Source organism: Argentina anserina, chromosome 6, assembly GCF_933775445.1.
Source record: "Argentina anserina chromosome 6, drPotAnse1.1, whole genome shotgun sequence".
NCBI lineage: Eukaryota > Viridiplantae > Streptophyta > Magnoliopsida > Rosales > Rosaceae > Argentina > Argentina anserina.
Window position 1 is genome coordinate 32,538,041 of NC_065877.1, and position 26,875 is coordinate 32,564,915.

Sequence of the window (26,875 nt, forward strand, 5' to 3'; positions counted from 1 at the left end):
AAAAGTTCGAGATTTTATAAATTGCTGCAATTCCTTGAGTCAAAGCTCCAGTAAAGCATACTTTATCTGCCTGATTAGTACCTATTGTTGGTTTTTTTTCCTTAAAATTAATTTCTTCACTTTGAAGCAAGAACTTGTTTTAGCCCGACTTTTGCTTTGAGAACGACTTTGTTTGAATGGAAGAAGTTGGTTTGGCTTGCAATTACTACCCTTCCACAAAGTACAGTGCGTTCGTATTAGAATTCCCAACAAGTACTATTAGCATGCACCACTCCAATTGACCAGTTTTCTCTGTTAGATATCATCACACGCCTGTTGAGGAAAAATGAAGCCATTAATGGATATGAAGGTGTTGGTTGAGTTCATAACTTGGTAGCAGGAAGACTAGAGAGTCCATTCATAACCTGTACTATTTGCTTAATTAAGTAGAGGAAGACTAGAGAGTCTAAATCAAACACTACTAGCAGTCCAAATTGTCCATAGGCCAACTGGAAAAATGCATATAAATTTGCACCTACTACTCATCCAGCTAACCCCAGCTGTGTCCCAAAACGCCATAGCTCTTATTAGATCAAAGGAACCTACTCACCACTCTAATAAGGAGGGTTGATGAGTCTTTTATGGCCACAATGCAATACTCTAATGCCAAACTGTGATCTTCTAACAAAACGATTAACTTTTGCTTGAATGGAATGTCAAGACGGCCATATCTAACAATGACCAATCTTTAGCAACTTCTTCAATTAATACCATAAATGAGAATTTCGTATATCTTTAACAAATCATAACCAATGCAAAATGATCCTTATTTGTTTATGAAAATATGATTTTCCTTCTCTTTCAGCTTTCTTTTACTTCACTACTGTAGTGCACAGAATGAATCCTGTTGTAGCTTAATGTAGACATTTTCCTTCACTCTTAAGTAGGGGTGGCAATGGTATATAAAACCATCCCAACCAATTTGTATACCAACCGTATTATATGGAATAATACATACCAACTTTTATTATATTAAATTATTTAATTAATATATATATTTTTTAATTTCAATCGTAGATTTAATGAAAAATAAATACAAACCGTATAAATCTACTAACCTTAATCTAATCTCTCTGAGTTTCTTTCTCAAGTACATTCTTTTTCTCGTCTTCAATTTCTTTATTTAATTATGAATGAATCGATTCAATCGAATTCCCAAATACAAATGTTTAGACCTATCAGTAGCACCATCACTGCTTATAACATGTCAACATATATCGCATTTAAACCTATCATTTATTTTTTCAATTATTTTGAGAATTCATAAGTACTTTAACAGTTTAACTATTTGGACTTTGACTTTGTATTTAGTAATTTGGTTGAAGTTATATAAGACTTTGGAATTCTATTGATATTTCACTTATTTGTTATTAGTTATTTCAATTGGGCCTTAAATATATTGGTACAAACTCATTACTAACCGTACCAACCGAGTACCAACCGTACCACTTAATTGGTATACCAACGTTATTAGTTGATATAAATTGTGGATTTTTTATACCAAATATATATTAGTTGATATATGATATTTGAAAATTAAGACTGGTATACCAACCAATCCAGCCGTACTCTTAAGCCCTCACTCAAAACAAAAATCACTCTATTTTTCCCCAGATCCCTCCCTAAAGACTCAACCTTTACAAACCTCATCAACACATGGGACCCCATTTCCCAATAAATCAACCTCAACCTGGAGGACCACACGTCCTCCCCCAGAATCCCAAAGCCACCCCCATCCCTCTCCTATATAAACCCCTCCAAACCCAACTCACTTCATTAGTCTCAACAGCATCCTACATTTGCTTCAACACCCCAAACCACTGGTATCCCAAATACCAACCAATTCCTCAAGTACTCTCATTTAGTTCTTCCCATGGCTAGACCTGGTCTGGTTTGGCTACTTCTTCTAGCTGGGATCCTTGTGGTCCAGGCGATGGCAGAAAAATCTGAGCTGAACCCAACTGAGGCTAAGCCTCAGAATGAGAATGAGGTTGTAGCAGCACATTCAGAATCGGATTCAGGTTCAGGTTCAGATCAGAGGAGTGTTTCTGTTGCTGAAGAACCATCTCATAGTATGGAGGAGTCTCAAGTTGCTGAAGGCCCATCTATCAGAAAGTTGGGGTCATCAAAGCATCACCAAGATAAGTCTGTTGCTGGTGGAGGTGTCATTATTGGTGGACTTGTCACTGCCATTTTTGCAGCTGTGTTTTGCTACATCAGGGTCACCAGGAAAAGGGGAGGTGTTTATTGAGCTTCGATGATTTTTCAGGGTAGTTAGTAGTGTAGAAAAGAGTGATTTGGATCCCACAGAAACAAAATACATGATGTCAGTGTAGACAAGATTAGTGCTTTATTTGTTCATATATGTTGAAATACTAGATTGAGATTCTTATCAAGTTCCTCCAATTTCTGTAGCAAATGGTTGCTCTCTTTTTCTCTAAACTCGTTGATGATGTCTGGCCTGGTTTTCTGGCACAATCTAAGTGGAGATTTAGTATCTGAAAGAAGAAACTAGTTGTTTCCTTCACTTGAAAGAAAAGAAAGCAAAAACGCGCAGCCTAATAAACTAATACTGCAGATGTTCTGTTCTGGTTTGGTAAATAACTAAATATCAGCCCTGGAACCTTCTGTGCCGTTTGACGTCTGCAGAAAACTTAAATGAATCAACATGGTTTCTTTACAAATTACCAAGGCTTCAAACTTTTTAATTACATTGAGTACATTCTCTGAAATGAATTACTGTAAACTAAGTAGTAAAAATTGTTTCCTTCACCTGAAAGTAAAGAAAAGCAAGAAAAAGGCAATTCTCAGAAAATTGATACTGCAGATACTGTTCTTTTCTGCTTTGATGAAATCAGCTTGGAGATCCTCCCAAGCTTATTACATAATCATTTGGGTCTGCAAGGAAGCTTGAATATGAAAATGGGTTCCAAAAGAACCAAAGTATCAAATTTTCAAGAGTGCTGGCATCATGATTCAATTGATGGACATTTTAGTAGTCCAAGAAAGTGGGATATGCCAAAGCACATAATTTTCTATATTATGCAACTCCAGGTCGGTGGCTCTTTTGCAACTCATAAAGTGAGAAGCTTTAATATAATTTTCAGCTGCATGGTTCTCCAAAATATGATATCAAAATTGAACGCGGAATCAGGTAAATCAATAGATGCATATATTACGATACATGCATGCCGAGATTGATTGCTCCCCGATTAGATTTGAAAAAGAAAACAGTCAAATAGGAACTTGGAAGATGACAAATCTTCCAGGTTTTCACATGGCAAGGAGTTGGGACTTTTTTTTTTGGTCGAAAGGAAGGAATTGGGACTCAAATCTTTCATTCGGAACCATTCTTGCTTCTTTAGTCAGTACTCTTTAATGTTTCTCTGCCTCTATTTTAATGTGTCTTTCGCTACACCAACCTTACTGCTGTCATTGTCATGCATGAATCGAGCAAATAAACTCTTACGGGTGTATGATAAATTGATAATAGCATAGAACAATGTTCCTTTCATTGCAACTTCCCATGGAGTCATGGTGATCATACGTAATACCCCGTTTTCGGGTTCGAATTGTATGAATTCTCGGAAATGATTAACCTTGGAAAATTGAATAAATCACATTTTTCGCTTTCTCGACGATGTCAAAACGAAACGGAACCGTCTTCGGAAATTTAAATTGAAAAAAAAAACGTTACGATATGTGACTTGAAAGTTGACTTCCATTTTCGTCGTTCGTTTCTAAAAACTTCCTTCACGGAAGTTGTAAAGCTCGTCGATATGGATTTATGAACACATCACACACCTTAATCGGACATCGTATGTGGAAGTTATCGTCGACGGAAGTTGGTTTCCGATTTTAGAAAAAGTATAAAAGGGGTTTTTAAGAAATTAGGGTTTCCTAAAACAGAAACCCTTCTCTCTCACTCTCTCCCCCCCCCCCCGGCAGCCCTCTCTTCCATCTCGACCCCGACCCTTCTCTCTCAAAATTGCCTCCGGCGATCTCTTGTCTTCGGCCATCGTGCCCTCACCGCCGGCCCCAAAGGTACCGCACGGTCTGCATCACCAATCCAGGGACTCGACACGCCATCTCACGCCGCCGTGAAGCTCGAGCGACGACCCAAAGATCCTGCAAATTCCACTGCCATCCAAGCTTCTTCGCCGGCGAGACCAGAGCACGGGGACTAGCTCATCATCGCCGATCCTCACCGCTAGTGTCATCTGCAAGCAATTTGGAGCTCAAATAGCGCCGCCACCTCACCCTTCACGAATTCGACCGCCGTCGGCATTCAAGCTTATCCGGCGACTTCCCGGCAGTTCTAGGGTTCAATATAGGTACGAAAATGTTTTTAAATCGTCTGATGTACATGTTGGTGTAGATTGTTTGATGATTTGTGGAGTTTTGGAGGAGGAGGAGGAGGGAGAGCTCGTGCCACCGCCTAGGGCGGCGCGTGAGGGCGATTGGAGTGGTGCAGAGGTGACATTAGGCCATAGAAGGGAGAAGGAGAGGAGAGGAATGAGATTTGGATGGCCGTGGGCAAGCCACCCGCTCGATTTGAGGTGGCGCGTGAGCACCACGCGCACCCACTGTGTGCGGCGCGTGAGGGCCACGCGCGGCTGCCGGAGGATGGCGCGTGAACAGTAAAATTTGAACAGTATTTTTGTAAAAGTACTTTATGTACGGTAAATGGTAAAAGTGATTTCTAAGCAGTAACTGTAAAAATAAATTCTGTTTAGTAATTCGATAATTAGTATTTACGTGAAAAATATTTATATAAACAGTAATTACGTAAAAACCGTAATTTGCTGAACAGTAAACAGTGGTACTGATTCGGCATTTGAGGTTTTATGTAACATTTCTAATCAGTTTATTATACCACTAGGTAACCGACAAAACAAGTGAAGGATTTGCTTTCGGTATTGTGGAAATTACGCTCAGGAAAAATAAGGTGAGTAAATCTCACTATAACGAGTTTACCCTTGGCGGTGATTCATATTTACGTTTTATTTAAAAGACTGAGCTATGACATGTATATAATATAGTGGGTTGTATATCTGAATAAATGGTAAATATTTATTTTATATATGAGTTGCTATATTATATACTGTCACTCTCTTACTTCCAGATGAGTTTTATTATAGCACCAATAGTTATTTTATTTGAGCATGAATCGCTTGGTTGTTGTACAATAACATGTGAGGATTGTATTGTACCTGGTCTTAACTTTGAGTCATGTTAAAACGTTTTTTCTGTCTTCGGACGTGTTGGCAGTATCGGAACCAAGCCTTGGCCGGGTGACAGTTACGATTCAGTTAGAGCTCTAGTCTGTCTGCCGGTGTACTGCATGAGGGGTAACATATGGGTTACCTGGGTCTCATGAGTACCCATATTTTTGTGATATTAGGTAACAGATGGGTTGCCCAGTATCAGACGACATACTGCATGAGTGGTAACAGATGAGTACCTGGGTCTCATGAGTACCCGTATTATAAATGTAATTTGGGTAAACAGATGAGTTGTCAAATGTCTCATGAAGACTTATATTTTCAGATATTATTGGACATCCAGATGAGCCGTCCTGTGTCTTATGAGTGCATTTATATTTAAATGTCATATGAATCTTCTTTGTTTACTATGTGTGTTATACTGTTGATTTACTTATACGAGCTGCAAAGCTTACCGGGTTTGTGTTTACAATCCCGGTGCCCCTATTCGATGGTGTAGGGGATAGTTCTGCATGTGTGGATTAGCATAATTGGAGGGCTAATTTGCAGATTTCGAAGTTTATTATTTCTATTTGTAGTGAGGATTGTGAGGATTTTACATTTCTATTTGTTATAATGTTTGAATTATAAACTGGTTTGTAATAATCAAATCGACTGAGATGTACTATGAACTCAGTTATGATACGCTGTGACTATAAGATGATTTCAATATTTTTGAGATTGTCTTAGAGTTTTTCATGGCTTTAATTTCGAGTTTATCATTTGAAATTTCAGAGTCGTGACATCATAGGTAGCAAGTTTACATCATAAAAAGTTTTGATGTAATTTTACCAGATCAGTGACATTTTTTTATTCGTTTTCTTATCGTTCATAACGTAGTTTTTTTTTTTGGAAGGTTTTCTCGATCAAAAGCCTAATTAGTGCCGAGAGATCATGTCAGTGTGCTTCCTTCTCCTTGATCACTAAGAATAGTGAGATTGAACTCCAATCAGCATTGGCGGGAATTGAACCTAGATTGGAACCCTCCACTTAGGCTCTCGTAATTCTTGTTTTAGAAAATGCGAATCACCGTTCAATTTTATAGTCAACAATCACGCTCTTACAACTCATATATTGTCAATACTCTAACATACATGTAAACAATACGATCTTAAGAACAAGAAGAGCAGAACAACTGGTCTTACTCTTTAAATCAATGACAGAAGTAGAGGTGAGTACAATTTCTTCACTTTCACAAGTCCCCTTCCTAGATCTGCCCTGGTCGTAGGGAAATTTTTCAGTGAATTACTTTGAACCCGACTGGTCTGAGGTTTATCTGCAGCAAAATATCTCTACGAGTTGACCTTCGTGATCATATTACTTTCTTACTCTCTAGAATTCACAAACCTCTTGGGGTTGACCTTACTTAATTTATCAAAGCTTTGTGATCAAGTCCAACTCCAGTGGATATAAAACGAGTACACAAACTTGAGTTACTTGACTGAAAGATCTTTATTACAATCCACAACTTGGGGTTAGCAGCACCATTTTAATTTTATTGAAAGAAAAAGAAAGAAATTAAGGACCCCTCCTTTTCGTGGTTCATAAGGAGCTCTCATCATGTGTTTTCAAATTGCTTAATTAGATGAGAGTCATTGTCACAACAGACAGAACTGTATTATTGCCATCTACGATCGTTCAGCCTCTATGAACCAGGAACTAAATACGTAGCATCTATTCAGGACCAAACCCAAAGCTTTGGCAGTTGGAACCTCTTGAGTCTTGAAACTTTCTGAGGAGACCTTTAACCAATAGGTTTGTAATGGAGGCGATGGGATGGAGGACCCTTAAATGATAGCCTTAATGGGAAAGATGTTGCAGTTTAGACTGCAACATGTTAGGAAGTTGCTTTCCAGGCAAGTAATGGTACTGATAGTAATGAAGTATTGAGGATAAATGTGAAGGTATTGATATAGATTCAATGGAAGGTGGCGAATTTGGAATTGGTAGAAGTAGGGTTTGATCAATGATGGATTTTATGAATTAGACTGACGATCATTTTTGTGGCCGTGTATCGTATTATCTGTTCATTAGCTGGTGGTTTTGTTCACAAATCGCAATCATCTTTTGTCCCTGGCTATCTCAATCTTATATCAATTATGGGGGAGTAGGGTTGAATGGTTGATTAGGGAGGACGGACAAATGTGTTGCTATCCTTTTGATCCCCGATAGCAAGTCACAACATGGCCTATACGCTAAACTGTAATCTCTTAATCCACTTAAAGACACTTGATATGCCATTGATATATGTAATGTGACAAATGAATGCAGTCATTGTATGATTGGACATACAAGTGATATTTATATTTGGAGCTTAAATGCAATAACAACTAAACTCCCTTGTTTCCAAACGACTAATAATTAATAATCTCACATATTAATCTTCGCAAACTAAAATTAAAGCTCCTCCCTAGTTGAGCATGTTTGCTCTCTTGAGTGAGCTTGGAGGAAACACACTAATTTCAACCCTACTGTCACATCAAAGTAGGCTTTTCTTTCCATCCGTTCGGCTAAAATGTTATTTTTCACAAAATTAAATTTGTGCGCTACATCACACAATACGTGTTTTTTAAAACAAAATTACGTACTTATTTTCTCAGAGAAAACCCTCCATTTTTCAGAATATAACCCATTAGTTCCAAAATCCCAATTCAATAATGTCATTTAAAAAAAAAGGAAAAATATCCGCTTAAATCAAAGGCAAATTAAATAAAATTGTGCAGAAGAACTTATGAATTAATACAGTCCTGGTCACACTCAAGTCTTGTGGCGATGCGAGAAGCCCAAGCCCACCTCCCACAAACTTCTCTGCTACATGTCATAACCGTCTTCCAACCTCTTCATTGTCACGCTACGCTTCTCTCTTTCCCTCCAAAGCTAACAAACTCACAAAACAAAAAGACCATTCTATCCCTCCCTCTCTCTCTCTCTCAACAACCACCACAACCACACCAGAGCTTCACTGAGCCAACAATGGCGTCTCCCTCTTCTCCTCCTCCTTCTCCTTCTTCTTCCTCTTCTTCTTCTTCTTCTTCCTCTTCTTGCTCCCCTTCCCACGTCGTCTTCTACTTCACCCTCGCCCTCGTCCTCGGCGGCTTTTCAATCACCGTCAGCTACGGCTCCGACTCCGACTCCACACCCGCCGCTCAATCCCCCCAAGCCGCCGTCAGCCACTTCATCTCCCTCAGCGCCTCCAGAACCCTCCGCACCTCCGGCTTCACCGTCACGGCGGCGCTCCTCCAGATCTCGCCGGAGCTCTTCCTCTCCTCCCCGAACTCCACCATCTTCGCCATCGCCGATTCCCACATCTCCAACGCCTCTCTCTCCCCTCACCTCCTCAAGAGCCTCCTCCGCTACCACACCTCGCCGCTCAGGGCCTCCCTCGACGACCTCCTCAACGCTCCCCAAGGCTCCTGCTTGCCCACTCTCTACCGGAACAAGAGCCTCTCCGTCACCAAAACCGATCGCCGAAATCGGACGGTCCACATCAACCGCGTCTTCATCTCGCACCCGAATCTCTTCCAAGAAGGTTCCATTTCCATCCACGGCGTTCCTCGCCCCTTCGCCGCTGTCGACGCCGAGTATGACGTCATCCAGACGCCGGAATGCGACGACGATTTTGGTGTCGTTTCTGGCGGATTGAAGAAGATGAAGAACAAGAAGAGGAGCAATGTGGAGTGGGCGAGGGTAGTGAGGGTGCTGAGCTCCAAGGGGTTTGTGTCGTTTGCGATTGGGCTGCATTCTGTTCTTGATAAGCTCCTTGAAGATGAGTGGAACGTGAGCTCTGTCACGATCTTTGTGCCGCCGAGATTGGAGCTTGAAGGCGGTCGTCACTATCCCAAGGCTTTGCTTGAGGAGGTGGTGAGGTTTCACATTGTGCCTCAGAGGCTTACACACAAGGACCTTATGGCTCTGCCTGCAAGGACTCTGCTAACGACTTTGGTGCGTGGTGATGATCAGCCTCTTGAGGTCACCGGGGTTGTGAGCTTCGTGCGGGAATTGGTCATCGATGGAGTGAGGATCGTGGCCCCGGACGCCTTTGTTTCGAAGAGCTTTGTTGTTCATGGGATTTCGCGAGCTTTCGAGGTGAATGATCTGCCTGCTACCCAGTAAAGAGTAGATTTGCTTGTAGCTCTTAAGCTCTAGAGTAGTATCAGGGTGTTGTTGTTCATGTTAGGTTTGTTGTTTGAAGAATATATGCTGTGAAGGCTGTGATGGATGTGTAGTAGGCTCATTTTTGTGTTCAATTACTAGTTGAACATTGTAAAGGGTATTAGATCAATGCTACTGTAGAATTGATGCAACTGAGATTTGATTTAGTGGTATTACATACTAGAAACTCATGTCACTGTGATTTGCATGACATTGCCTGTTGGATGCATGTTATACTAGAAACTCATGGATGCATGGTTGAAGACTAAGTTTCAACAGTGGCATATGCTTCAAACAATCAATCAAGAACTTTGTGCCATGCCAGAGAATCATGAATATATTGCATGAAAGCTCTTACTGAAGAATTGAACTGCGAGGGAGATTGGACCAGTAGGGATTCTGTGTTATTGGCTTTTCAATTTAGCATAAATAAGGCCAAGGAATCAAGGACTGAGATTGAGTACACCAATGAAAGAGAGATGGGAATAGATATTTCACCAATGTTTATAACAAAGATTCTCCTTGAGTCGTAAAAGGAGTTGACTAACAGATGGCAGGAAGAGATTCTAGTACTAGTATCCATCAACTTGAAGCCGGAAAATTTTTCCGGATGGCTGACTGAATCGAACTAGCAATCAATATCTGCATACACCATGAGACATTGATCAGTACAAGAGCCTAGCATATTAAGAAACGAGAACAAACAAAATCGCTGTTCACTCATGAGCCATAACTGCAGGCATATAAATAATTGTCGAAGGCACTTTGCATGATTTACAGACTTGACATATCTCTGGCTATTTTGATGGTTTTCTTGTCGCTGCATCAGTAAAGTCGAGATTTGTTGAAGATCTCCATATATGCTTCCATCGCTTGGCAAGAATACTAGTAGCTGCTACTTCCTTAACAGGAAACTGATGGACTACGATGGAGAGAAGATCATCAGGCAGCGTACTGAGTCAGTCATAATCAGCCTTGCTTTTCTCATTCTTTCTTTTCAACACAGAACAAGCGGATAGGTTGGACATGCATATCTCTTCATTCAAATGGATTCAGGTCTCAATGCAATATCAGAGAGCAAAGAAAAGCGTCTACGATATGAATATCTATTATTGGATACACTCTAAATGGCCAACAAAACATCTGAAGCTTCAATCCAAAGATAAAGAGGAAAGGCAATTATAAATGGAAAAGTATGGAAAGAGACTCAACTAAGAATCCTAATAAAACTAAGACATAAAATGATTGGACAAGCTTGTGCTGCAAGTAAGGCAATGATTTAGCACTCTCAATTCAGCAAAATTGATTGAAATAAACACAATAAAGATAAATGTATTCTTGTTAGATGGATCCGGCTCACTTTATGAAGTCAGGAGCCTGTAAGTTAAATTTCATAAAAATGTTAGGGTCTCTATTGAACCTAAGAGTCCTCGAATTTAAAAAACTACCCTTTATTAAAGTCCTCTTCTCTTTTGAACTATATTGTACTAATGCTACAAGTCTTGCAATAAAATCTAAAGATCCCTAAACTTTATCAAATTCTCAAATCCAATGTATCCATCTCAGAACCAATTAAAGAGGGGTCATATGCAATTTTCGTCACAATCAGCTGCCGAATTCGGTGTTTAGCTGCATTATGATAACTGTAACAGTCCAATAACAGGTCAGAAGTTCATTGTTTTCATCATGATAACAAATGGATGATCACACTGAATACAATTCACGCTCTTTAGCAACAATTCTAAGCTCAACTTACTTCTATTCTCTATCCAAAACTATGTATCTGTCACATTGGTTACACACAGAAACCGAAAACTAACCGAATCAAAGAAGCAAATCGAAACCAGAGTGAAGAAAGATTTACCACGAAAAAAATCTTCAAGGTGAATGCTTTACTCTCATTATAATCCTTGTCATTCTCGACCCAGTCAATGTCACATTCATGGCGCCAAGCAGCCTTGAATTCCTAAACAGCCCCGCAATCTCCCTCACCTCCGCCTCCCCACACACCTCCACCGCCACCGCGCACACCCCGCCGGGCCTCACCGTCCTCTCCATCTCCGCCGCGAACCTCGCCGGGAACAGCGCCTGCTCCAGCCTCGCGCTGAACCCGAAGTCGAACACGTCGTCGAAGAACGGCAGGTTGTGCGGATCGGCGCGGCCCACGAGCGGCGGCGACTCGAGGAGCTCGACGCCGGTGACGTCGGAGAGGCCGAGGCGGGAGAGCGCCATGACCTCGTGGCCGGCGCCGGCGGAGACGCAGAGGGCCTTGGAGTGGTTGTGGAGGAGGCCGAGGTGGTGGAGGGAGTGGAAGAGGAGGGAGAAGGAACGGACCTGATTGCGCCACGTGGAGGAGGACCAGAGGCGCTTGTTCTTCTTGTGGAGGGGGAGGTGGTGGCGGGGGCGGTGGTCGCAGGAGTGGCGTGGGAAGCGGAGGTGGGGCTTTGGGGGGGAATCGGGTGCGACGCAGGTGTCGGGGGTTTGGAGGAGGAGGAGGAGGAAGGTGAAGGTCCCGATGATCAGGGCGATGTAGGAGAGGCGCCTCAGGAACACCTCTGTGTGATGATCCATCAGAGGATACAAGAAGAAAACAACAAATGCCCAGGTGAATTTCTCCCTCTCTTTGCTCAAACTAAAGCTGCGGTTGTTGCTGTTGATAAGACACGTGGCGGTCATTTACCATTCTTTTACAGATAAGCCCTCTGAGTTTTACGTAATTTCTTCGTCGACGGACATCACATAGAGGTGTTCCCCAATGGCGATCCCTCTGGTCCCACCTCCCCGTTCTCCACTTCCCGTACGACCTCTTCCCGGTCAACGACTCCGTGCCCCTCGCCTTCACCAGCCGCCGCTTCGCCGAGTTCGTCGACCGCGCCCTCATCCTCCGCCCCACCTCTCCCCTCATCAAAACCGTCCGCCTCTCCTTCATCTTCTACCACCACTACACCTCCCGCGTAGACTCCTGGCTCCGCTGCGCCGTCACGCGCCACCACGCGCGAGAGCTCCACCTCGACTTCTTCGTCGACGGACAGTACTACCGCCTCTCCTTTCTAAGAGACGCGTATGTGGAGCGTCTGAGGCTCACGCGCGTTGATTTCGCCTTAATGTGCAGTATGGCCACAACGTGCGTAGGCACTACGGTTTGTGGAGTAAGGCCGTCAAGCTGCTTGTATCGGCGCCAAATGTGAAGCGTCTTAATGTGCAGAATTGGTGGTTCAAGGTAATTTTTTGTAAGTTGGGATTATTACTCAAATTTGGGATGTATGGTGCAATGTGTATTTGTTCTTCATACGTAGGGAGTCTAGCGGTGAAATAATGAAATTGAAAGAATTGAAAGAGAGTATAATGTAATAGTAACAAGGGTGTGTTTTTTTTTTGGCTTGTAATTAAATATTGGAATAGAAAGAGAAATGGCAAGAGTATTAAGTCCTTCAACTCTGCTCATTATTGCATACTTTGAGGATGGAAATGATTCTTGATTACTATTCATAAACAATCATGAATTGAAAGCTGTTGCTGGGGGTCTGGAGAGTAGAGAAAAACAGCCTTGTTGTGTGTGGACTCTAGTACTCTAATAAGCCTGTCTCTGACAAGAGTTGGGTCGCTTCATTGCTATAAACCTTCTGGATGATATGACTTGTGTGTGTGCGCGCCCGTGTCATTTTTGAAAAGGACTCTAGTATGATTCTACTGCTTATCACGTCCACTGTGTGTCATATATCTTTCCGTATCTGACATAGTGCTGATAGATTTATTTCTGGAGACAACAATATGTCTAAAAGTACCATTAGATTGTAGTATGTTACTGCCTTATTACTTTTATTACAATGTAGTGAAATTATGTTTTAGTTCTCATTCAGAATGGTTGTTTAAGATTTTGTATGTAAAGGACAGTGTATGAAGAATTCTGTCTATACGTCATTGCATTATAACATGGCAATCAAAGATTGTTACTTTGTTAGTCTATACTAAAAGCCAATCACTACACATTGAACTAGGGGATATTTCAAATCTGATTCCACTTTTTTGGCTTCTTCTAGATTTAAATGGCTTTACTAAGATTAACCTTTTGACTTGAATCATCTTAATTTTTAGTAACTTTATTAATTTTAATTGGCTTTAAAATGGTTATTTCCTCATGCCTGGAGCTGCAGGTATTAAAGAACCTTACTCCCAAAATTTCTGTGAATTACTATCTCAACCTATTAGCTACGAACAGGGTTGTTTATTGAGTAGAATCTTGACTAACTAGAGAAAGTTTTAATGACATACTATATTACTGAACCTCTTGTAATGTTTTCATTGTTTGCTTCCTATGCATATGTTCTCAGTTTCATACATCAAAGGATTCTTTCCCAAAAACTTTTATGCTCCACAACGTCATCCTCTTAGAGCTACAGACGGGGTATACTCAATATGATCTAGTTGGCATGGCTGCTGTACTCGAACTCTGTCCCAATCTTGAGAAGATGATTCTTGATTACCTTTACAAGATAGAAGTTGATGTAAGTATCTGTTGCACCAGTCCTGTATGAAGTTATCTATATTGATCCTTATGCTTTTCTTATTTGACCAAACTTTAATCTTATCATTACAGGAGTGTTTACCAGAAGAGGTTTCAAATAAACCGGTTAAATTGAACATTCCAAGACTCAAGGAAGTTAAAATGCTGAAATTTTTTGGATCAGAAGATGAAAACAATTTTGTGACACTGTTGAAAAAGCAAGGAGTTGTCTTGCAGAAGATCACCCTTGGCCGCATCAAAATCAAGGGGGAATATTGGCTCCAATACCCTCCAGTAGTTCTACGCATGCAGCAAGCCTCACGAGTGTGAAGTAGCAGGATCTTCTTCTCCACAATATAGTAGTATTGCATCTGAGTTCTAGATGGGAAATCAGTTATCTTTTAAAGTGGTATTATATACTTAGCTATCGAGGAGGTTGGTTCTGTCGACTTTGACTACATCTTAGCTGGCATTTCTTAACCTTATGAAAGTTGTACTGATCTATTGAGAAATAGGAACCTACAAAATCTACTTTATGCAACAATCACTATTTCTTCTGCATATATGGTTGAGTCCTTATTCCTAAAATTATAGGATATGACCTCACCGGGTATATGCTACAGCAGATTAGTCGAGGGATCTGCGAACTCATCATCAGCCTTTTCTTTCTCTTGAGGAAGGCACAAGATAGCAAGATGATCCAAAACACGTCCAGGAAGATTGAGATCAACATGGTACTTGACAAACCAACCAGAGTAGTCCCTCCCCATCACATCAAACTGAGTGATACAATGCTTATAGATCTCAATCAAGTATAACCGGCCACCGCATTCTCCAAAGTATATCTGTACCAATACCGGAATCTCAATATGGCCACCGCGGTCTGGCATGGTTTTTTTATAACCATGGGAACAGGAAGAGCAGCAACCACGAGCCCCCAACGTTCTTCACCTATGTCTGTTGGAGATGAGAGATCCCACATCTAAGAAGTGACAAAGAAAATAAAGCTTATAAGTGAGTGAATAATAACCAATACTACCGAGACCTTTTGTGATTAAAACCCAACACCTGTGAGGTGGCTAAGTTGGGACAATATCGGTACAGTTGGTCCACGGGCCACGTTTGTCGCTGTTTAACATGGTATCAGAGCGGGTCCCTCTCCAGTCGCGCCTCCAATCTTTCGTGGGCCCGAGTTGGGTGCCAATTTGTCATGTCATCGGAGGATTTCCGATTGGATTACCACTAAGTATCGTTGGTTACTGGACCTTAGTTTCTTTCATCCCAGTATGTGGGATGTTAATCTGTCACGTGCAGACCTAAAAATTAGGTTGCACGTGAGTGGGCGTGTTGGAGAGGAGAGATCCCACATCTAAGAAGTGACAAAGAAAATAAAGCTTATAAGTGGGTGGATAATAACCAATTGTACCGAGGCCTTTTGTGATTAAAACCCAACACCTGTGAGGTGGCTAAGTTGGGACAATATCAGTACAGTTGGTCCACGGGCCACGCTTGTCGCTGTTTAACAATGCCAAAGTAGTGCAACACATCAGATTCTTCTCTAATGAAGCTACGAGCTAGAGTACAAATTCTAAGTCATGTTCCTCTTCCAGTTCTGTTTCTTATCCAATGAACTACACCGTTGCAGTATACGAGCCTTGGCTACTCGTCAGATCAAAGGGGAAGTGTACAAATCTCTCAGTTTCAGGGTTGATATGGCTGTCATCAGGTTGTTGGAAAAAAAAATGTATATCACCAGCATGTTTCCACTGTCAAGTCTCAGACGAATACATATGTATTTTTCGACCTATCACTGAGGATTTGTCATCGAGCGCAGTCACACAGACCAACCTGTAATGAGGAGATTTGGAAGGTTCAAAAGCCAAAGCAATACGCTGTCAAGTGTCAACCGCCACACCACACGATGCCTTGGGAGGAGTAAGTCTCTTGTATTCGTTAACAACAAATACGAAACGATGCGCCGTTCTAAGGCAGAGATAAAGGCCATTGCAGGACTGGATGATCTATAACCAAGAGCCGTCTCCAAAGGAATCGTTAATATCTTTGAAGGGATTCCAATCAGATGGGATTTCACGGTGATCGTAGAGAAGGATGTTTTTGAAGAACGTGTTATTAATTGGTATAGCGGGTGAAGAAAGCCGACATCATATTGGGGTATATGAGGGTGTGTAGGCTGGAGATGAGAGAGTCCCAATGCTTCGAGACGCACTTGAATCGAGCAAGAAATAGTAATGGCACTAATCCAAAGATCTTCGTCAGCAGATCTTCGATATTGCCTACAGCTACTGTTGAGGAAACTTGCAAAGCTTCTCTTTCCGCCATCGAGTTAGGGTTTCGATACCAAGCTTTTTGAAGACGTTTCTGTTAAGCGCACTTTCTGAGAGTTCAGAGGATTTTTTTTGTAGACGGCGGCGTCTGATTCTTTAACGTAACAGTGGTGAATGTAATTTGATTGAAGGTAATTTTTTCTTGTTCACATTCTCCATTATTAGAAATCATCGATTGAAAACAGTAACATTGTTATTCAGATGAACCCAACCCAATCTACATCGCCTTCGCCCTTAATAGATATGGATGTAGGAGGGTATGCATCACCGGTCGTCGGGTAACACATCACCATCTTCCATTTAATTCTCCCTCTTGGCTTGTTTTCTCATAAACCTAACACCACATAGTGAACAACAACGGCAATACGAAGCCTGCACTACAAATACACCGTAATATTTGGCCAGAATCCTAAAACCCAATTGGAATTGTCGCCATCTCTATCCTCAAATCCTCTTTCTACATCACAGAGGTGTTCACAACGCCGAGAGGAAGACATTGATGCTGGCCTGACGTTCAATCAAGAAAATAAAGTGGAGGTGATGAGAGCAAGGTCGCCATTGCCACAGAGCTGATCGAGCTCAGTCTGGGCTTGGATTCTAATGTTCTATGCGTCTCAAACTGACGAATTCACACGTATAGTGCAGGGAGATTACATACTTAACCGCCTCCACTTCCACAACTTACTCCTTTTTTTTTCTAACGTCTAAGAGATAATTGTCGTCTCTACTATTTTCCAAACAGACCTAGGTCTTACCAGAACTTGTCCTTTTTGAAACCAAGGCTTAGTATATATATACTAGTCATTGGGCTGGTCGATTTGGGTAAAAACAAAAATATAGGGACTTGAGTGCAAATAAGTATAAGTATAGCTTCTAAAATGCCCAACCGCGACTGCTTTCCTCAGTTTCAGACTCGATTTCATAATGGCCGAACCGACGAGCACTTTAACCCCAACCGCCGCCGATCGAACCCTAACCGACCTCCCTGTTGACGTCATCATCCACATCCTCTCCTTCCTCCCAACCTTTCTCGCCGTCCAGACCTCCCTCATTTCCCGCCAATTTCGATCCCTCTGGTCACGCGTTCCCGCCCTCCACTTCTCCTACGACCACTTCCCCTCCGCTGTGCCCGACCCGGCCCCAGGCTCCGACCCGACCCGCCTCTTCGCCAACTCCGTCGACCGCGCTCTCCTCCTCCGCTCCCCCTCCCCCATCCAGACCTTCCGCCTCTCCTTCATCTACCACCGCCGCCACACCTCCCGCCTCGACTCCTGGCTCCGCTCCGCCGTCACGCGCCTCCACGCGCGCGAGCTCCACCTCGACCTCTACATCAACAGGCACTACCACAACAACCACGACGACGACGACGACGACCGGATGTACGACTTCCCTCTCGCCGTGCTGAGGAGCTCGCGCGTGGAGGTCCTGAGCCTCACGCGCTGCGACCTCCGCCTGCCGAAGGACATGTCGGCCTTGAACCTCGTCGCGATCAGGACCGCTTATCTGGACCAGATTGAATTGACGGACGAGATGGTTAGGGACTTCATCTTGGGGTGCCCGAATCTAACGGACCTGGAGATTCAAAACTGTTATGGACATGAGGATTTGAAGATACGAAGCGAAAAGCTTAAGAGGCTGACGCTTGGCTACTTTTACGATATGGATGAGAGGAACACGGTGGAGATTGATTGCTGTAATCTCTTGTTTTTGGAATTTGACTGCTGTGATTTTTCTCAGTTTTCACTCAAGAATGCGGCGAGCTTGGTTGAGTTTCATCTAGCGATTGTTCATATGGACAAGTACTTCCATTTGTGGAGTAAGGTTGTGAAGCTTCTGGAGAAAGCGCCCAATGTGAAGCACCTTAATGTGGAGAATTGGTGGCTCAAGGTAAGTTTTTTACTGCTTTGTGATTAAATGCTTATTGCTGTCGGCTATATACATTCTTCAATTGTGTTAAAATGTAGCAATGTGGTTTGCTAATTAGTGTTAGAGTGTGTGATAGTTACTGTCTTAGCTACCTCAGCAGTTATAAGCTCAAAAGTTAGAATATTAGTCAGCTTTGTTAGTATGTACCAGCTCGAAATGACTTTAGAACATCGCTAGTTGTGCTAAATTGCTGATGAGTCTGATAGGAGAAATGGTAAAACAAAAGTAGCCATGGATGACCAGTCATAGGGTAATCTTGGAGTTTGGATTGTTGTTATCCTACTTTTGAGTAGATAGGCTAGAGTCTTTGCTACTTGTGCTGATAAGTCTGATAGGAATTAAGGTGAAACAAAATGCCTCGTGGATGACCGGTTGTAGGGTAATCTATGAGTTTGCGATGTTGTTATACTCCTTTGAGGAAACTGGTTAAGTTTGCTCAATGTGAATTGGAACAGTGAAACAGCTTCAACATCTTGATGAAGTGCCAATTGGATAACAAATCTTGCAGCTGTCGCAGGTTGTAATTATCTTGATTGGTGCTGGTTTGGAACAACTAGAGGGTTTTTCATGTTTACATTTCAAGCTCAATCTGTTTGCTGTTGTGCGACCTCTGATTTCTGATGGCAATATTTTTAGTGAATTTCTTGTAAAATTATGATGATGCTTTATATGTATATATTCTCAGTTTATGATATCAAAGGATTGTTTCCCTGAAAACTTCAAGCTCCAGAATGTAAGGCTCTTAGAGTTACGAACAGAGTATACTCAATATGATCTTATTGGGATGGTGGCACTGCTTCAACTTTGTCCCAATCTCGAGACAATGGTTCTTGATCACCTTCACAAGTTAGATGACGATGTGAGCTCTATGGCATACACAATTACAATAATTCTAGCTGAATCTATATGACAAATGCTGGTTGTTCTTATTCTTGTTGTGGAGCTTCAATCTAACTCTGATCTTCTCTTTTCCAGCCGAGATTACCAGCCGAGATCCTAAATTGTCCACTTCCATTGAACATCCCCAGTCTCAAGCATGTTAAGCTGCTAACATATGCTGGAACAGAAGATGAACAAAACTTTGTGACTATGTTAAAAAGGCAAGGAGCTGCCTTACAGAAGATTACACTTTTTCCCATCAAAACTGATGAGGACTCATGTCAGGAACTTCCTCCCATAGTTCTACGTCGAAAGCCTCGAGATTGTGAAGCTACATGATCATCTTCTCCATAAAGATTGAAGTTTATAGGCTCTGAAATCACTTTATATGCTTTACATGTACGTACGTTAATTTGGTATGTACGTTGGTTTGATTACTGGTTTCTAATGGAACCTTAATAAACTGCATATATATGATCACAGTTTCTGACATCAAAGAAGCTCAACAATCTCAAGCATTTTAGAGCTACGGACCGGTTATACCCGATATGATATGATTGGCATGGCTGCACTGCTTGAACTTTGTACCAATCTCCGGACAATGGTTCTCAATTACGTTGAGAAGATGAAAGCTGATGTGAGTACCCTTATATAATGTATGTTTAACGTTCATTCGGAAATGCAGCAATTCTTAAACTTTGATATGCTGATATGTAGGAGAAATATTTACAAGAGGGGTTCTTAAATGAACCAGCTGAGTTCAACATGCCAAAGCTGAAGAAAGTTACGATGATAGCATTTACAGGAACAAAAGCTCAACTTAATTTTGTGACTATCTTGAAGACGCAAGGGGTAAAGATTGAACTTGTGTCTGTCAATTTGTGAGTTGATAAATCAATCCCGGCCCCCGGAGTGGCATTTACAGATCCTCCAGAAATAAAATTTCTCCCATGAGCTTCTCCCGGAAATTAAATTTGCACACAGTTTCAACCGCAAATCGATGTGTTTAGGATGTGTATGCAATTTCATTTTTTGGGTTTGTTGTTCATTACAATTGGCATAGTTTTTCACCTTTATTGTTTGGGAAAGAACACTTCCCTGTTCAAATTAACCCTTGGAAGCTAACTTAAAAAAACCCGAATTAACCTGATTTAATTATCATCTACCTTCGCAAGCTTCTTTAGGGAATGTATGAATATTGTTGCGACTTTAAAAAAAATCTGCTTCTGTTGTGTGATTAATGAATCTGCTCTAAAATAAAACAGTTTTTTGTTTTCGTATTTGTTAAATATTTACTTAAAAAATTGTTGTCATGTCATAAAATACCATTTTCAGTGTTTTTATGACAGTAACTTCTAAGAGAAGTTGTCATGTCAAATTTCAATGTTGTATTATTTTACCAATATCTTTTCACAGTTCATGTGTGCATGTTAAATATCGAAGATATATACAACATTTGTCCTAAAGAAATGTGTTTGAAGAAGATGCAGTGTAACTAGGACTAAGCAGACATACACACTGCTACATCAGTGCATCACATAGCGGATGATAAAATATGTTTTTTATGTGATGAAGAGCCTTGAGAAAAAGGTCATACTTTAGCCACTAAGATCATCAAAAAATTCTCCGGCCCCACCACCCCTCCATCGACCTCTTCTCCCTCTCCTTCATCTACCATCACCGCTTCGGCTTCCACGTCGACTCCTGGGTCCGCTCCGCCGTCACTCTCCTCCGCGCGCGTGAGCTCCACCTCGACTTCTTCATCCACCGCGACTACCACCAGACCGACGAGACCTTCCACCACAAGTACGACTTCCCCTTCGCCACCCTCCGCAACGGCGACCTCGCCCTCCTCAGGCTCACGCGCGTCGACCTCACGCTCCCGGCCAGCATGGCCTCCATGGGGCTCGTCTCGCTGAGCTCAATGTACCTCGATGAGGTCTATCTGACGGACCAGAACGTGTGTGATTTGATCTCGGGGTGTCCGAATCTTGAAGAATTGGAGCTCCAAAACTGTTGGGGGATGGTGAAGCTGAAGAAGCTTGTGCTTGGTTACATTTACGACATGGAATCGTGCAACACGATTGAGATTGATTGCCCCAGTTTGTGTTCCGTAAGGTTTGATAACTCTAGTTTCATCAAGTTTGTGCTTAACTATGCGCCGGCATTGGTGGAGTTTAGTGTCAGCATTGTGCGAATTTCGAAGGAGGACTATGAGCCGTGGACTAGGATTGTGAGGCTGCTGGAGCAAGCTCCTTTTGTGAAGCAGCTTCGTTTGCAAAATTGGTGGTGTAAGGTAACCACTTTTGGTCTTCTGCTTTGTGATCGATTACTATTGTTTATGTTTCAGTTTTGGTTAATGCTTGATTGTTCTTTGTGTGTGATTCATATATAGAATATATTGCAATGTGGTTCCTACTCTGCTTATATGCAATGTTATTCGTATATTGGCGCAATTCTTGTGTTATATAAACTTGGAGGTGTAGCTTTGTAAAGGCTAAGCTGTTTTTTTTTTGTTATTGACTTTTGGAGACCAAAGAGAGCTGGAAAGGGTCCAGGCATTAGAACTAGAAAGAGGAAATTTGTGATTTGGTAGTGAAGAAAGAAACATTGTTTGCTTTGCAGACTCTAATATGCTCTTCAGTCTTCACTAATCAGAGTATGGTCAAAATTTTCTGTGATTTACATAAAGATAGGTTTTAAATTGTAAGAATTAAATTACTGAACTTTTAGCTTTATAGACTACTGGAACCGGAAGAAATATTGAAGGGATCCTCTAAATTTGTGTAAATGGGTTCGTCTTGATCTTGTTGAGAATAAGTGATTGGTGAATTGGTTGGTAAGGAAAGCGGTTACCTGTAGAGTCTAGCAGTTTATTATGCTCTTTCACAAACCTGATTGGGGACATTTTACTGTACGGCTTGAAGTTGTAGTATATAGTTTAGTCCTTGGTGGCCATAGGTTTGTTTGTTGGGGAAACAAGAACTTTCTGATTATTGATGGCCATGCAATAAGTTATTTAACTCTGACTACAATTATTGCATACATATGGCGACATTACTACATATTAATATTTCATATGGCAGTATTTTGAAGGGAATTCAGTTTGGGTTGTTATCCTGATATAGAATTTGCTGAATTTCAAATTATTAATCATCTAGTTGCCCATACTTTTCATCTGCTAGCCTATAAATGATAGGAAAGTTTCCATCAAAATTTTCAATCTCTTGAATAGTTAGTAACAGGCTCGTCTTCATGTTATAATCTGAAACAGCTATAGCATTTCATTTTAAGCTGGACCACATAGCCTGTTGGTCCCATGGTATTACTATTCTTAATATTGAACCTCATCGTAGTTTGCATTCTTGTTCATTGTGTTTTTATTGGGAGATCAAGTCCCTTCCGCCATAGGGTGGTACATTATCAATCTCCTTTTGCATCAAATGTCTCAGATCAGTATAATACTATGTAAATCTAGCCTTTTTATAATATTACATAATTGCTGTATTTGCTTGTGTCCTCAGCTTCTTACATCAAAGGATCCTTTTCCCAAAAGTTTTATGCTTCACAACCTCAACCACTTGAAGCTGCAAACAAGGTATACCCAATGTGATCTGGTTGGCTTGGCAGCACTGCTTGAGCTTTGTCCCAATCTGGAGAATATGATGTTAGAATACGTTGATAAGAATGTGGAAGATGTGAGTACATTTATATACAATCATAGCAATTCTAGATTGTACTGTATGATTGTTCTCTAACTAAAACATGGTCTTCTCATTTCCAGGGTATATTACCTGAAGAGTTCTCAAATAAATTGGATGGATTCCGCATGCCAAGTCTGAAGCAAGTGACCATGAAATCATATTCTGGAACTCCAGATGAAGTGAATTTTGTGCATCTTTTGAAAAAGCATGGGGTCGTCCTGGAAAAGATAGTAATCCATCACACCAAAGTTGGTGAGAAATCATTTTCTCCTGTAGTATTAAATAAAATCCCTTGCAAAGTTTAAGCACTGCAAGATCTTCTTGTACATTGGTTCCGAATAAAATAGTTGCAATTTTTTTGTTTTATTTTGGACCTGATGAAGTCAGAGGACTTATTATCATGGATAATAATTGTTCTGTTTATATTTGATTTAAATACAGGATTTTGCATTGTATGCATGCTGTTGTTTTGACCGGGAAGCTGGTCATTCTTTGAAACAGAAACTTCATTCATCTAGTTCTTTATAAAAAAAAAATATATCAACTCAATCACAAGGCAGAGCAGCTCAAAACCCAGATTGCTCTCATTGCGCAAATATAAAGTGAAGAACATTTTCCAAGGCTGGTCGGCTCTATAAAACCGTCAGCATGAACAGTTGGTTTAGGATACCTGTTAGATCTGAAGTTAGTTCATCAGATTATTAGAAATAGGATTGAGGAAGTCTTATGCCTCCCATTTTATTCGTGTGAACCATTTGAGGAGCCTTAACAACCTCGAGGAGTACTGAGCCTAATGTCACGGACCTAGCCATTCGGCTGCCACACTTGGTCCATGCGGCGCTCCATCCAGAGCATTGCGCTAATGACTTATGGGAATATGGATTTTAAACTTCAAAATATTAGCAAACCCTTTCTCCAGTTGAGTTTGAGAAAAATTTAGAGAAGAATTTTCTACTAACTTCTCAGTTAATTCATAAAATAGCAATGACAGGGATTGGGGAAACTTCTTTACAAATAGAAACCCTAGTAGAGTATGTAGTCGTTTTATTTTCCTTTTGTTTTCATTAACATTATATTGCTTTTTCAGATTGAAATGATTCAAACTTAGTTCGAAACAAACTGAAACGACGTTCCCGTTCTCACCCCACTTGAGATCTTTGAACAATTCAACCCTAACGCAACTAGCTCGAGCATCTCTCTCACCACCAAAGACCACTAAAACAATTCAGGAGATCGATCGAGAAACGCAAATTTCACCATTCATCAATGGAAACACGATCTGCCGCTGCCAAGAGGAAGAAGCTTTTCTTCTGCAAAGGAAATGAATTCATTCCCGATCACCACAACATTGATCGCATTAGCGAACTCCCCGACGCCGTTCTCCACCACATCCTCTTCCTCCTCCCCATCAAAACCGTCGCGCAGACCAGCGTCTTGTCAAAAAGGTGGCGTTCTCTCTGGTCCTCCTTCCCGGACCTCGACTTCACAACCTTAACACCATTTCCGACACCATGCTCCTCATCCAAGTCACATTCTCTGAATTGCAAAGAGTCCGACTTTATCACTCAGGTCCTCAACAACCGAGACAAGCACTCCGATATTCGGATCCTCCGGTTTCGAGCTCGGCTGAGCTTCTCTCGTCTCAATGGCCTGATCCGGCTTGCAATCAGGCACAAGGTGCAGGTGCTCGACGTGGAGGTTTTCACAGAGGATTACTTCAACTTCCCTAGATGTGTCCTCGCCAGTGATTCTCTTAGGGTTTTCAAATTGAAGTCCAGGAGACCTGGTTTTCGGCTACCTCCTTCTTCTGTAATGACTAGTGGTTTTCGATCTCTTCAGTCTTTGTCGCTTTCCCGGATCAGTCTCTGCAACCAGCCCTCTCTCTCCGATATGTTCGCGGAGTCCTCTTTCCTTCTTCTCAAGAAATTGAGCCTCGACACGTGTTTTGGGTTGAAGCGTCTTAGGGTTGGGTGCCGTGTGCTGCAAGATTTAACCCTAGAGAACTGTTTTGAGCTGCAAGGGCTGGATGTTTTGGGTTCGAAATTAGAAAGGTTGCGGATTGCGAAATGTTTCGATGGGTACATTGAGAAGAGTTGGGTGAAGATCGATGCGCCGAGGCTTGTAGTGGCTTTGTGGGAACACAATGGTCTCAGTGATAATATATGCATAGAGAATTTGAGTTACTTGCATAAGGCCTCTATTGGTTTGCTCCATGAAGATATTAGTGTCACAAAGCTTCACAGTGTTTTCAATCTTTTTTCGGCCCTCTCTCTTGCACATTACTTGACACTTGAAAGCAATTGTATTGAGGTACTTTTGCATCGGTTTATATTTGTTAGTTTATGTACTTGGCTTTGTTAACTTGTGTCCTTTACTTGTTGATGAATTGTAATCTTAAAGGTTTGGAAAGTTATAACTGATTTTTTAGCCATATCAGTGCAGGAAAAAGTGCTTGCTTCGAAGACCATGTTTTTCTGTTGGATATATTCATATGTTTTATTAAGACATTCATATGCTTCTATCAAAAATGAGCAAAAGGAAATGCCAAACAAACCTTATTGCTCTCAATCGAATGACTTACACATATAGCCTCCTTCTGTTTTGCAGATTCTATCAAACAACAATTATTTTGCAGTTTATTTGCATCAATTTAGCAATCTGAAATCTCTAGAGTTGCACACGGGTTTCAAGAAGAACAATGTCCCTGGATTAGCATCCATATTCAAGAGCTGTCCTATGTTGCACACTCTAATACTAAACATTATTAACGATTTCAAAACCGAAAGGAGGGTACGTACTTATATCATAAACGAAATTAATTATTTTTGGTCTATTAACATACATTGCTCCTTTTAGCTTCCTTTTTTCAAACGCTAATTTAGTTTTTTTTTTCATCTATGCATATGCAGCAATGGAACAAGGATTTGTGGGAAATGTCTAACTCAGAGGAAGAGAAATACTGGGAATCTCAAACTCAAAACTTGAGGTCATTCTTGCATCACCTGAAGATAGTGAAGATTCATGGGTTCTTAGAGTGTGAGAATGAAGTGAGCTTGGCAAAGTTCTTGCTCAAGCATGGAAAGGCCTTGGAAGAAATATTTTTGTCTACCGGGCACTGCAAAGCCAGACACTCTCTTCAGAGAGAAAAGATTAGGTCACAGATGATGGGATTTTCTTGGGCGTCTTCAAATGCTAAAATTACATTTAACTGAGCTGGCTAGCTAGTTTGTAGTGCTACCTTCATTCTCTTAATTCATTTGACTCCTTCGATTCCTCTTCATCTTTTTGATAATATATAGATGTTTTTTTTTTTCTCGTATCAATCGGTAAAAGCCAAACACAGAGATTATATCCAGCTCTGTTTTCTGTTTTCCAGCTCCGTTTGCAGCAGAGTCGGCACTAAGAAATCCCTGCCGGCCTTTTCCTGCGTTACAGGTCGGGTCCTCTCCATTGATACTCAAATGGCTCTGTTTCTTAATCTCCGCTTTGCTATTACACATCTACACCATATATAGCCATGAGAGTGATGGCAATATCTTGATGAGGTTTCGTCATGGTCAAGTATCAGGGAGTCAAATTGGTCACTAAATTTTGAGTCTTTGACTGACCGACTGAGTCTGGCTTTCATGGGATTTCTGGGTAATGGTCTGTCGGTAATAGTGCACCCATATTGATCTCGCCGCAATTAGGAAGATTTAAGATGTTAGATATCCCACAACGAAAACAAATTGATCTGTATTTATGTTTATAAAGTCTTTTTTTTTTAGAATGGCAGTTATGTTTATAAAGGCTGGTGTTTTGTTAATATATGTCTTGAATCATCCAATCTGTTCTGGCGGCTAATCTGTATGTCGGGTTATACTAGGTTATGGTTTCCTATTAGGACTAGTATATCGGGTTTAGGGTTGTATATAAACAACCTATTGTGTGTTGTGTATATGTTGTTCTGTATTTTTCCTCAACATAATAAAACTGTTCTTCTTCTGTCCGTGGACGTAGCTAACACATCGTTAGTGAACCACGTAAATCTGTGTTCTTTCTTGCACTAGTTATAACAAATTG

General features: G+C 41.2%; 5 protein-coding genes and 1 pseudogene across 5 annotated transcripts; 5 read left to right on the plus strand and 1 right to left on the minus strand.

The window, feature by feature from the left end:
- Positions 1-8,217: 8,217 nt before the first annotated feature.
- On the plus strand, positions 8,218-9,522 carry LOC126800699 (fasciclin-like arabinogalactan protein 21). Its single transcript, XM_050528106.1, has one exon. It carries the CDS (start codon positions 8,277-8,279, stop codon positions 9,414-9,416), a length of 1,140 nt encoding a protein of 379 aa, XP_050384063.1. The 5' UTR covers positions 8,218-8,276; the 3' UTR covers positions 9,417-9,522.
- A 600-nt stretch (positions 9,523-10,122) lies between these two features.
- LOC126797332 (uncharacterized) lies at positions 10,123-12,131 on the minus strand. The gene has a single exon (XM_050523972.1). The coding sequence runs from the start codon at positions 12,129-12,131 to the stop codon at positions 11,334-11,336; it is 798 nt and encodes a 265-aa protein (XP_050379929.1). The 3' UTR covers positions 10,123-11,333.
- A 53-nt stretch (positions 12,132-12,184) lies between these two features.
- Positions 12,185-14,505, plus strand: LOC126797333 (uncharacterized; annotated as a pseudogene).
- Positions 14,506-17,218: 2,713 nt separating this feature from the next.
- LOC126800697 (F-box/LRR-repeat protein At3g26922-like) lies at positions 17,219-20,306 on the plus strand. Its single transcript, XM_050528101.1, has 5 exons — positions 17,219-18,191; positions 18,916-19,089; positions 19,206-19,508; positions 19,593-19,746; positions 19,827-20,306. The coding sequence occupies exons 1-3, from the start codon at positions 17,229-17,231 to the stop codon at positions 19,446-19,448; spliced, it is 1,380 nt and encodes a 459-aa protein (XP_050384058.1). The 5' UTR covers positions 17,219-17,228; the 3' UTR covers positions 19,449-19,508; positions 19,593-19,746; positions 19,827-20,306.
- A 272-nt stretch (positions 20,307-20,578) lies between these two features.
- LOC126797334 (putative F-box/FBD/LRR-repeat protein At5g44950) lies at positions 20,579-23,262 on the plus strand. The gene is made up of 4 exons (XM_050523974.1): positions 20,579-20,600; positions 20,720-21,405; positions 22,634-22,807; positions 22,894-23,262. The coding sequence occupies exons 1-4, from the start codon at positions 20,579-20,581 to the stop codon at positions 23,116-23,118; spliced, it is 1,107 nt and encodes a 368-aa protein (XP_050379931.1). The 3' UTR covers positions 23,119-23,262.
- Positions 23,263-24,079: 817 nt separating this feature from the next.
- Positions 24,080-26,025, plus strand: LOC126800696 (putative F-box/FBD/LRR-repeat protein At4g03220). The gene is made up of 3 exons (XM_050528099.1): positions 24,080-25,123; positions 25,421-25,603; positions 25,723-26,025. Exons 1-3 carry the CDS (start codon positions 24,080-24,082, stop codon positions 26,023-26,025), a joined length of 1,530 nt encoding a protein of 509 aa, XP_050384056.1.
- The last annotated feature ends 850 nt before the right edge of the window (positions 26,026-26,875 follow it).